Raw genomic sequence first — 12,610 nt, 5'->3', positions numbered from 1 at the left:
AACCATCTTTGGCGCCGCCTTCAGGTAAGATTATGAATATCACGTCATGGGTCTCAAATCTGTTTAGGGCTCTCTCTCATCTGACACGAATCCTGACACTTTTGGTTCAACATTCAGACAGGCAGTTATGTATCAAAGCAGTCTATTAAGAATTAATATTAATGTTTCCAACCTTGACTAAAGTTGCTTTGAACTCTTGCCTCACATCTGACCTCTTTTCCATGGATGTGTGTGAAATCTTTATGTCTCAGCTTCAGGCTCTCTACATGTCATGATTTATTTTAAGTTATAACCTTGTTTTGGGGTCAATAGTATCTGGTTAACTCATTCCCTAAATCCCAACCCATTTCTCCCTGTCAGGCTCTCTGCGAGTGTTTGTTCCCCGGTTGGCAGGGTGTCTGTGGCAGCGGCTCCCCTGCACCAGATGGGGCATTGTCAGAAAGTAATGAGGGGAAAACACTTGCTTTTCCAGCTAACTCCACTCCTTCATTTCCAGCCATTTGACACAACATATGCAGGTTGCACATACAAAACCAAGTGACCGTGACCAGAACAGCACTGGGCGATGGCATTCTGTTAGAAATGCCTGGCACTTTGTTGCATTAGTCAATGAACTGTCATGTTTGGTATAATTCACCTATACTTGTAGGTCGGCGTACTGGGGGCTGTCAGCCAGGCCCACCTGAATAACTGTCACCACTGAGGAGCTGCCACTATAGTTGTCACATATTTGCATCCCTGTCATGTAAGGGCCCTTCCTGCCCCAGACACAACATGTCTGCTGCTATGTATTCTCTTCACAGCTCACGCTTTGCCCTAAGCTGTTGTCCGTCGGTTTATCCATGAGGCACTATCAAGGTCAAAATGTCTCTGTAAACTACACTTCTCTCCCTCCCAACCAGAGCCTTATACCTCAGGGACATCTCCGCTGCGTGAAATCCCTGATACATAATTTTGTCTTTTCTGGCCAACCGGTTGAAGCCCTAGGACCAAAGCCCATGGGGAGCACCCGGCTTTTCACTCATGATTGACTCAACGGCCAAAACAAGAGGATGCTCGCTGGCATTCCACAAGCAGGCATTTTAAATTTACAACATTGTGTTTTTTCCAGCAGAGCGTGGAAGTTTTTTGTTTTTAAAGTCACCCCATCTGTTGTCTCTTTATTCCTGGTCTTGGCTTAATACATAAAGTGAGCAGAAGTTTGTAGAGAAATACCAGGAGTCTGTAAAATGCTCGACAAAGAATGTCTGCAGCAGAGAGGAGCTGTACAGGGGGCTTTGAATAATCAGTTTAATAACATTATCCTGGCTGTGTGCTCCGTGGCGCATGCAACCGTTAATGGAGTGTCATTGTTAAACTGCTGGTTCGACCATTATTAACGACGGCCCACGGTCAACCACACACCGATAATAAAATCACATAAAACCCAACATAACTTCAACAGACAAGCGTAATGAAATTCTCTGCACGGTTACTGAAATAAGCGATGGTGCCGTGGCATCGCGTTGGGGTTATAAAGCAACAGAGGAGAAAATTAAAAAGATGAAGTTGTAGACTATGATGGTTAATTTGGGGAAATCAGATTAGACTAAATCTAGTTCTTATTAAAGGGAATATTACCTAGAAGTTTAATACCAACTTTAAAGAGAAATCACAGATTCATTCTAACGCATATTGTCAATCTTCAGCTCTTAAGCCCCCCAAGTGTACCTTGCAGAGGCCAAAGTTTGATTAGATTCTGAGGTACCAAATAATGGAAGGTTTTGTCCCACCTGACTTAAAGCTATTCCTCTATAAAATGTCACATAAAACTCCTAATAGACTATTTATCTGCTGTTTTGTAACTGCTTGTCCAGATGTATTTGACATGTATCTCGGTTTCAATCCATTTTTGTTTTGTTCACAATGACATTTAACATAACTATTGCTCAGCAGTCAATGCAGGTGTATAATCCAATATCCCTCCCACAAACACAAGCACACACTCACACAGAGATACACACACACTTTTCACAATTACATTCTTCTTTTTTTCAACGTTTAATTTGTTTTCTTTTATGAGTTGTTATATTAGTATGCCATCACTATTGAATTCATATTTTTTTATAATAATATCTTGTTCTTTATAATATTGGGATTTGTGGAGGCTTCACATAAGCAGAATGTGTTTTCTGCCTCTTTCTGCATTGTATATTATTTGTTTTCTGTTAGGTTTGTGTAGTTTTCAAATGGTTGAACATTGGCTCACCAGGCAGACTCTTATAATACGATGGGCAGAGATTCATGGTTACCTGACGTAACTATTATTCTCACTGTTAGTGTGGGCTTTTTGGTTCATCTTGTGAGCTGAACTGAATGGCTCTGTGCCTGCAGGCATTTGGGGAGACACACAAGCATGGACAGGCACGATACTTTGAACAAAGGTCAACGCTTCAGAGTAAGGTCTTGCGGACTGAAAGGGAAGGTTGGTAAACAAGCTGATGCAAGAAGATGGCATTGGATGGAGAAGATGTGCGCCTGGACGAGCATGCATGCAGCTTTCACCGAACTCAATACCCCCTACCTCTTTTGTATCTTCAAAAAGGAACACAATCAATTGCACACAGAAGGGCAGCAAATAATATTTTCTGAAAGCCATTTAATATCAAAGAAATCCAAAGTGCAGTACATTAAATAGTAGAGTGCGGTGTGCTTGAGGGCTGTCACGGAAAATGGATTAGAATAACGTTCTCACAGATGCTTTGAGCTGGTTCTGCTTTGGAAAAACAGGTTGAAAAGGAAACAAATCAACAACAAAAACAACCTTCTCCCATCACCCAAATTACTCATTCACAGCTGAGCAATTATGTTTAGAAAAGAAAAGTGGAGAATTGCATGTGGAGTCTAAACCATTGCTTAGTACACAAGATTAATCTCCTATCGTTTTACTGAGAATGTAGCTCACCATTTTCCATGCTACAGAATAAATGAAAGGAAAATTGCCCACCATTCAGTTCAAGATGCATAACTGCTGCCTACACACACAAGCAAAGCAGCTTCTAAAGCAATAATTTCCCTTTTTTCACACCCAGCTTCGCTCTCCCTTCCCTACAGATTTTGAATATCCCTCTTTGCTTCACTTCTCTCCTCCCCCAATGTGACCATCCAGAGTCCTACACTATTTCCTCGCTCTTAAAATATTCCCTCAATCCCATCCCTCATTCTCCGGCAACTCACTCCATCTTCCTCCTCCCTCCTCATCCTTCCACCTGCCTGTGCAGTCAAACCAGAGGTTGTTTGTCTGCACAGGTGGAGGTCAGGGACTCCACACTAGTTTTGTAGATGGGTTTCTTCTGAGACCGGTCATCACTGGCAAGAGAAAGAAAGACAGAGGAGCGTTATTATCAGTATATCGACCTCCCAGTAGGCACTAGAAAATCATAAGTGAGGAAATTATAGACTAGAAGCGAGCGATGGGGCCACATCATGGCTGTTGATGTGAAAGTCAATTTTTCTGTCTTTGGTTCTCTGTCTCTTTCTAACAACCATGCTTTTATACACATGGCGGCTCACGCCTAGCCCCACTTTCAAGGATTCAACTTCTCTTATGTGGCACTACAAAGACGCAGAAATCATGTATGAAGCAGGCTCTTATGGAAATTATGCCATTTGAAAGGAATTCTATTTTATTCAGCCCATATGGAAATAAGCTAATGAGCAATACTGCATTGGGTCATGGTGCACATTAACATACTGTCAGCTATGGGTGTAATAGGACTCCTGCTACAGTTTTAGTCATTGCCGACACCTTCATATATACTTGAAATACTATCACAGAATGAAAAGCTGGTCTTATTAGCTTTTCACAGAGAGAAAGTGGATGGAAACCCACAGGAGATCAAGAAGCGTAAAAGGGATCAAGGACAGGGTCAAGTAGGTCACACCTGCCGAGATAGACTTTAATATTCAATATGGATAACACCTTTTAAAAACACATAAAAGCACACAGGCACTAGACGGCATATTTGTGGGAAGGTTCACACTTGGAAACACACGCACACACACACAATGTGAAGTAAACACTAAAATGCATGCGTGCCAAAAACACACACTCCGTAACTGAAATGGCCTTGGTTCTATCCGATGAGACAGAATGAAATATTGCGGCAATAACCATATCCGTAATATAAAGTCAAACTGCGGGAGGAGAGACTGGGGCTGAGTTAGGGAAAATAGGAAGGTGAGTGTGGATAAAGTGCAGTAAAGGAATCAGACAATCACACTGGCCCACACACACACACACACACACACACACACACACACACACACACACATTATCCATCAGATTCTGAATATGGCCAACCTCAGCAGTTGGCTGGCAATGAAGGGACGTCGGCCTGATTAAGCTCGTCTGTCTCTCAGCCTGAAAAATTCCCCATTGCGTTAACGCTTTTTCTGACATTGTGTGTTCCAACATCCGGACTACCAAACTATTTAGTATGTCAGGAAAAGATTAAGTACGTTCAAATAAATAGTATGTCGAATGCAGTATGCCATACTGGAATGTCCGACATACAGCATGCAACTGTATATTGTTCGGGCAGCTGCAGTTAACTGAAAGTCAAAATAAACAAGGTCATTATGACTCTACCTTCCTACCGCTGGTATCCACCCTTTCATTGTATTTGGTTTTGCACCTTCAACACCCAGCGCGCTTTCATGCTGCTCTACACACTCCATTGTCCATTTGAGTAATGCATAATAAATGATGTTTGTTTTAAGAATAACCTAGGGCGGACTCCCTCATTGTGACTTTCCCTGAGCCAGATTGTGACATTAGGAAAGAGGAACCGAGACACACACACACACACACACACACACACACACACACACACACACACACACACACACACACACACACACACACACACACACACACACACACACACACACACACACACACACACACACACACACACACACACACACACACACACACACACACACACACACACACACACACACACACACACACACACACACACACACACTGGTTTCTTACATTGGTCCCTTGCTGGTCTTGGCCTGCTTGGCCCTGCGGCACAGGAACACGCTCATGGAGAGCAGGAACACCAAGAGAGCGGCAGCCGCTGCAGAGATCATCAAGATGAGCTGCCCATCACTAGACTCATACCAGCGGGCATCCTCTGTGGGACAGATCAGTCAGACATGAAGGAAAACATGCATCACACAGACTCTGAAATCAGCAACTACAAGCTTCCTTCCTCCAGGCGCAGCCTCTGAAGACAAACTCCTGTTTGTTTGTTTGTTTGTGGAAGAAAAGAGTTAAGACGGCCTTGCTGCTGTACAAAGCACTGACCTTTAACAAGTCTGCTTCTCAAAATGTAAAACAATATTGTCTGGTTATGCCCTTTCTGTGCTTACATTCACAAATTATACAAAACATGTGTGGACCTTGTGTTCTAAAACCCCTTCTTTAGAGCACAGGACTAAGTCCACATTGTAGAATTATGGCTATTAGGATTTGAGGCAGCAAACACATGCTTTGCTTTTTCACATATACAGCCATTCCATATGTTAAGAGGATTTCCTGGCAACAGGAATGTTTGCTTTGGTTTGAACAGCTATTGTAGTACAACTTCAAAGAAACGACATGCAATATTTGCATAAGCAAACATTATTCCAGCATATAGAAATGATTAGCTTTTTAATTACTATATGTGCTTCAGAGGAAACACTGGAGACGCAATGTAGCGCAGTGACTGATGAGTCAATTGCAGAAGTAATAAGATAGCTCTACTCTAGGAAAAAAAACATGTATTGGCGTAATTGCTTTTTTAGAGGTTGCATAATTTCAACAATTGAAATCACAAGGCTTATGAATCCTAGTGGGCGGCAGAACAGGGTGTAAAAAAAAGCAGTGCATTAACACAGTGCAGTCATCTCACAGGTCACTGATACAGATGATGAAGACAGATGAAGGGCCATAAATTGGATTAGCAATAATGTTGTAATGAAATTAGCTCTCCACTTGAATGCAATATTCCTGTTAGATGATAATTATGCTTGTCAGTCATGCAGATTCACACAAAGAAAACTTCATAGACATCCAGCTTCCAACGCTCACAGACAGCAGGACTTCTTAATAAAAGTCTCATTTTATTTTCATGGATTATAATGTACTGTATACTTCGTGATGACCATCTATGTCTCAGAAAACTCATACATAATAATAATACAGCAGCCTATTGTATGCTCTCAAATGTCATTTCCAAATGGCATAAGTATTTTTAACTAAACACTTCTCTCTGCCATGTACCCACTTCTGTTTCAAAAGCTTCAAAAGAAAAATAAATGAAAAGGTCAGGTCAAGTAATTGCTTCCTTTTATTTACTAATCATCCCCCTGTCCTCTGAAGTATTTATATATTTTTAAATGTACTGATGTTCTCTGCAATCATCGTACCTATTTTTCATTTTAGAGGAGATTTCCTTTCTTTGTCACCTTTTTTCTGTGAGGAGTTTTCATTAAATGCCTTCCCCTGTCTTTATCACAGCATCAGACGTCTTGTTCTGTGTTACTATCATTTATGTGTGCAGATAAATTAAACCTCATTCCTGCATTACGTCTTCCGCAATAAGGCTTTCACACTTCTGCATTTGTTCTGGATGACGTGAATGCACTCAGACACCTTAACTCAGGTCACATTCAAGTGGCTGATTGAAAATAAACAAGAACACAATGTTTTATTTTGTTTGTGCTATGAGGATGTAGACAGTTGAATTTCCAGAGAGTTACAAAGAAAGCCTAAATAGGTTTTTACAAAGAGGAAGCAGAAACGACCGCTCAAGTCTACAACAGTCAGTATAGAGGACAACAGGATTTAGAGTGTTATCTCACCAGGAAGCACGGCGATGCTGATGGTGCGTTTCTTGCTGAGTGTCTCCACAGAGGGATGCTCGGCTACGCAGGTGTACTGCCCTTCATCGGCCGCTGTCATCTTCCTCAGCGTCAGCGTGGAGGATGGCAGGATCCAGTCGTCACCCTGAGAGAAAGATGGAGACATACAAGAGAGCGTGAGGAGAGTGAAACAAACAGAAAGGAGGTCAGGAAGTAGAAGAAGAAAAATTGGCTGGATTTTTTGCAGCCCTGCGGGAATCAACACACTCGTGGAAAATGTAAATTGTGCTGAGCTGAAAGCGCAAGAAGATTTGAGAATAAATTAAGGTTGTTGGCTAAGAGACAGAAAGAAAACGAGAAGCTGTCAGTCATGAGGGAGAGAGTAAGAGAAAGAAAAGGGGAATAAAGTGTTATTTTTGACTGATTTTCTATATGAGTAAAAAGAAGGGCGAAAAAGAGAACAACATAAAATAGGAAAGGGAGAAACAGAAAGATTTAAATGGCAGTGGGGTAAAGAGAGAAAGCAAGACATACATGCAGTAGCACTGCCCTCAGAGAACAGTCCCCAAAGTCCCAAATGAAGAGCATTTACCTGAGCAGTAATCCAAATGGATGAACACACGTCGACACAAGTCAATAACCCAGATAACACCATCATTGGCAAAGAATAATGCCGCAACCACAGACTGTTAACGCAACACGTAATGAGATGGCGAGGGAGCGGGACGAATTGTTGACACAAAAATAGCAGCACTATTATGAGATAGAGCCCGACATGGGAGGAAACAGATAATAGGCCAAACACAAGGATTGGAAAACAAGCGTACATGGAGGATGAGGTAAAAAAAAAAAAAGACATTACACCATGCAAATGATTTGGCTCCTGGGAGCTGCAGCTGCTGCCAAGAAAGTGCATTTCAATTTGAATGGATCTGAATTAAGAGGATTTCCCATAAAGGCCAGGTCTGGCCAAAGCAGCATTTTGTATGCAAATCCACTGGCTGCCTAAGCAGTGGCCCGTTTCTGCCTCTGTCCTGCTGTCATTACCAATGCCAATGTGCCCACACCAAGGAAGCTGTCTGTCAAAGTAGGCCATCCGGATGCCACTTTCTTCCCCATATCTATTCCTGTCATACGCACAGTAAATAGACACAACAAATGTAATCTCATGTTATCATCTCCTTGCGTCACACCTCTCTACCAAACCTCTTCTGAAATTATTTACGAATAATTTGACAGGTGAATCATTAACGACCGGCCTGCCAGTAATGCATATGTGACAGAGCTGTATCTTTAACAAATAAGGAACCAAAACCCTGAAGCACTGCATATGATCGAAGGACACACAGTATTAGCAGTATAACATATCCACTGAATTGGATTTGGACTTGTAAGCCCATTTAAAACCTGGATTTACAGTGACCCTTTAACAAGCATATTAACCTTGAGCCGACTTATCAAAAATAATAACAAAAGGGAAAACTTGGCAACTTGTCTGCCTGATCCCGAGATATCTTCACGGTTGCGTAGCTTCATTACTTCCCTGACTTGCTGCTGGCAGCTGTTGTTATGTTGATGACACCTTGAAAAAGCAATACCATTTTCTCACCACAAGGGCACGGTGTATCTCCCGGCTCATCATTATTATTATTATTACATGTTACTTGTTAGACGCTTTTATCCAAAGCGACTTACATACATTCAGTACTGTGGACAATCCCCACAGGAGCAATTTGGGGTGAAGTGTCTTGCCCAGGGGCACAACGACATGCTGACTGCAGTGGGGTTTGAACCTGTGACCCCTGATCCCAACACCAAGGCTCTATCCACTGCGCCACAAGCTTCATCAACTTATTCTTCGTCTATATGCCTATTGTCACTTTGGCATTTTACACGGAGACGTGTTAATTTCCCTCGGGCAAGAGTTCCTTAGCTTAGTGAAGAGCCCAGTTGAATAATTCAATACTGGTTAACCAAACACAAAAAATAAATCATTAGAAATCTATCTGCATAATTGTTTTCAGGTTGACTGGCTCTTGTCTAGACCTCATTAAACTATTAATCCTCTGTAAGTGGGCAAGCTGCAATCCCCAGCGAGTGGTGGGCCTAAGCCAACCGGTCACTTAAATACAGGGCACTTCTTGTGAGGAGTAAACTGTAAAACTGTAAAGTCCACTGAGACAAATGTAACATTTGTGATATTGGGCTATATAAATAAACATTGATTGATTGATTGAGGAGGGGATGGGACGGCGACAGCCGAGGAGAAACTAGTGGCCTGACAAACTCACGGAGAGAAACCGTGTTGGAGGAGGAGAGAGTGCTGTGAGGGAAGCCAAGAGAGAAATAGGGGCCCAGAAAGACTGGAACAAGACAGCAAAGAAAATAAAGAGGTTACATCGGAAAGTGGAGGGAGGGAGCCAGAGAGAGCATGAAAAGTTTCCAAAGGCATAATGAGGACACTGGAGGAAAATTGAGTCTTTCTCACGTCTTTACTCCAGTAGTAGGTGGGTTCCTCTGATGATCCGGCTGAGCACTTCAACACCACTTCGTCCCCGAGTCGCACCTTCAGCTCCGTAGAGACCCCCAGATAGCTGGTGAACCCGGCCCTTGTCAGTAACAGCTCTCCCATATCTAAAACCAGCGGGAAATGAGGGGGAACGATCACGCATTAATGAAGCAAGACATTTTCTGTTCGCTGAGGCTTCAAGAGTTCGAGACGTGACTGAATACACGTTTTCAGTGGCAGCAGATCTTTTAAGAATAAAGAAATATGAATGCCTCCAGTGGTACACACTGTCCCAAGCAATCAATAACAATGATAATAGGCTTCATCTTATCGAAGTCTTTAGAGGGGCAGTGTTGTGAATAATGGCTCATCTTCTATCTCAATAGATGACCCACGTTCCTCCAGCTCATGGCTTCTCTCCCTCTCCGCCCTCTTTCAGTCCTTTAGTCCGTTCTAATCTTTGCCTCTTATTGATTCCCCCCATGAGGCTGAGGAGCCGATCAAACAGCATTACGGTCGATTTGATGGCCACTGAGAAGATAGAGGACACTGATAATGTGACTAGCTACGCCATTTCATGCAACTGTGTATCCTGCATTGATAGCTTCAAACTTGAGTCCCACTGGGAGAATGCTTTCTTTGTTTGCTTGGAGTGCAGAGAGAAAGAAAAAATGAAATGACTGTACTCAACATGTCATGGCAACACGGCGCGTGAACTACTTACAGTTGTTTTGTTGTACACCCTCTGCAGCTGCATTGCACAGATATGTCTTGTCTTATTAACTATTAATGTGTTTTTCTATCCCTCACTGTGAAGAAAGCTAAGTCCAGACTGTCTGAAAGATTGTCTTTACCTCCTGCTGGTTGGAAATATGAACAAACAAATGTGAAGATTTCCGAGTCTCTCTGTTCTGTCTTCTCGTCTGGATTGTTTCCCAATGTACAATCAGGTGTTTTTTATGCGTCCTTATTGGTCAGTAGTCACACATTTCCTTAACGGGAAGAGAAACTCAGTATCTTATTTGCAAGTCAAATGTTCACCTTATTGTCAGATTCCTGCTTGAATCTCTTGCAGGACAAAGACAGTATGAAAGATCTAGAGTGTTCTGTATGTATCAAAAGGAGTCATTGTTTCACATGAGTTACAGCAGACAGCTCCTACTCATATCAACCTGCACACTCACAATACACTTTGAAGGTCAGCGTCTCGGAGGATCGCTCCTGCTCAGTCACATTTTCGGTGTTGGACACACAGCGGTAGGAGCCTTCATTGAACCTCCCTGGGTGGGGGAGGGTCAGGGTGAGGCGGTCAGACTGCACGACTGGCTTCGGATTGTAGCACCAAAAGCGCTCACGAACTGGAAGCCACTTCTGCATGTACTGTTAGGGGAAAGACAAAATGTGTTATGTTCAATTCTCACATTTGTTGAACTACACAGCAGCCAGTTGCACCATTTACATAAAGCAGTAGATAGTCCATATATTGGCAGCCAATTCAAATTAGTTTAGGTTATAAATGTCATCATGTGACTAGGGCTGCTCAATTAATCGTATTTTAATCGCAATTACGATTTTGGCTTGCAACGAAAACAACGTAATCGAAATAAAACGATTTTTCAGTTGAATTATACTTAAAGTTCAGGGTAATCAACTGTTAAAAACATACGGTTACATTTTTTTTCAATACATGGATGTTTTCAAAGCAAATGGATAATCGTTTTTAATAATCGTGATATCAATTATTGACCCAAATAATCGAGATTATGATTTTTGCCATAATCGAGCAGCCCTACATGTGACAATGTTAAGAGGCTTTGTATATGAGCAGTATCCGCCTTTAAGTTAAAAATAACAACATAATAAAACACTCCAAGAGGTATTACAATTTTCAGCAATAGAACACTGTTTGCCATTTATTTCCTGCAGCGTTGAAGGCAAACAATAATGAGATAAGTAATCAGAGTTTTTTTTATTTGTTTCCTCTCCCTCCCACCGACCCATTTGTTCCCGTGGCTCACCTCAGCAAATTTCTCAAAGTGGACTTGGCTGATGTTGGCTTCAGAGTCAGAGTAGAGACACTCCAGGGTGACGCTCTCTCCCTCCAGGACCGGCTGGGTCGGCCCTTTAATGAGCAAAGTGGCTGCGTGTGGACAGAGATTACACATGCTGGTTATTGATCACAACATAAATGGGCAGGGGGCTCACTGGGGATCGGCCTGGGGGATCTCGCTGCTGTTCTGGGCAATACTTTCTAGACAACCGCTGCCTTTTGCTGACATTTTGTTTCCTGCTCCTGTAAACACTGCCAATACTCTCAAAGTCCCCATGGCCACATGACCAACAACAGGTTATTCCACTTCCTTCGCTGAACTCCTGACAGTCATCTATTTGTTGTTCACTTAAGACGAGAACTATTGCATACCACAGACATAGTTTGCATTATTTTGTACAGTTAAGCAATTAGTTTAAACTGAACATATATTTGTATTCAGTAGGATAAGTGTAAATACATACAAATCTATATACAACATTGTTTTTCTTGCCAGTCCCTTGATGATACAACAAACACTTCTTGCGTCAGTCTGTGTTGCCACAAGGGGAAACCCATCAGTGTGACAGAAGAGAAAATAAAGCATTTCCTCTCGAGGACATACGCACTACCAACCAGACAAGCAAGCAGTGAAACAGGCAGGAACACACACATACACACAAACACACACAATAATCCAACAACAAATGTATGAATATGGAAGTTAAAAACCCCAGAACAAGACTTGAGGATTAAATAGATTTTTCCAAAGCAGCAATAAAATTAAATGTTTTTACTAGATTGTAAAACAGTACATGAGTAAATAAAACAGATTTACCATAGCTGCCATGGATCAGGGCAACCACTGCAGCAACAAGAAGAACATTCATGATTGTTCAAAATATGTTCTCAATACTGTGGCGAAATGGTGCGATCTCCTGTGAAGCCTCTTATCTGAAATGAAACTTGCACAGTATTTATTTATGCCGAGGTGTAGGAGTGGCTTGTATTTTGAGGAAGTAGCTTCAAAGTAGTCCGATATTGTGAAAGTATTAAACAAAACAACCATGCGAATCAAAATAGTTCATTTTCTTTTTAATGTCTCTGGTCATGACATATAATATGAGGTGAATAGACGCCTGGAATTGTTTATGTGAAGTGTAAATGAAGGA

At 41.9% G+C, this 12,610-nt stretch overlaps 1 protein-coding gene across 1 annotated transcript; it reads right to left on the bottom strand.

Moving 5' to 3' along the window:
• Positions 1 to 2,618: 2,618 nt before the first annotated feature.
• si:ch211-79k12.1 (uncharacterized protein LOC568891 homolog) lies at positions 2,619 to 12,445 on the bottom strand. The gene is made up of 7 exons (XM_034233740.1): positions 12,277 to 12,445; positions 11,428 to 11,549; positions 10,594 to 10,789; positions 9,389 to 9,534; positions 6,901 to 7,045; positions 5,042 to 5,186; positions 2,619 to 3,348 (listed from the first exon to the last, which is right to left on the bottom strand). The coding sequence occupies exons 1-7, from the start codon at positions 12,326 to 12,328 to the stop codon at positions 3,261 to 3,263; spliced, it is 894 nt and encodes a 297-aa protein (XP_034089631.1). The 5' UTR covers positions 12,329 to 12,445; the 3' UTR covers positions 2,619 to 3,260.
• Between the last annotated feature and the right edge of the window lie 165 nt (positions 12,446 to 12,610).

This window comes from Gymnodraco acuticeps, unplaced genomic scaffold (genome assembly GCF_902827175.1).
Source record: "Gymnodraco acuticeps unplaced genomic scaffold, fGymAcu1.1, whole genome shotgun sequence".
Taxonomy (NCBI): domain Eukaryota; kingdom Metazoa; phylum Chordata; class Actinopteri; order Perciformes; family Bathydraconidae; genus Gymnodraco; species Gymnodraco acuticeps.
The sequence above is the reverse complement of the archived record's forward strand: the minus strand, read 5'-3'. Positions and strand labels throughout refer to the sequence as shown.

Excerpts from the sequence above, each read along its gene's own strand:
- si:ch211-79k12.1 (XM_034233740.1), bottom strand. The coding sequence starts at position 12,328 with ATGAATGTTCTTCTTGTTGCTGCAGTGGTTGCCCTGATCCATGGCAGC. Across the intron at positions 11,550-12,276 it reads CCTGATCCATGGCAGCTATG|CCACTTTGCTCATTAAAGGG; the intron begins GTAAATCTGTTT and ends GTCCACACGCAG. Across the intron at positions 9,535-10,593 it reads GCTGACCTTCAAAGTGTATT|ATATGGGAGAGCTGTTACTG; the intron begins GTGAGTGTGCAG and ends CGCTGGTTTTAG.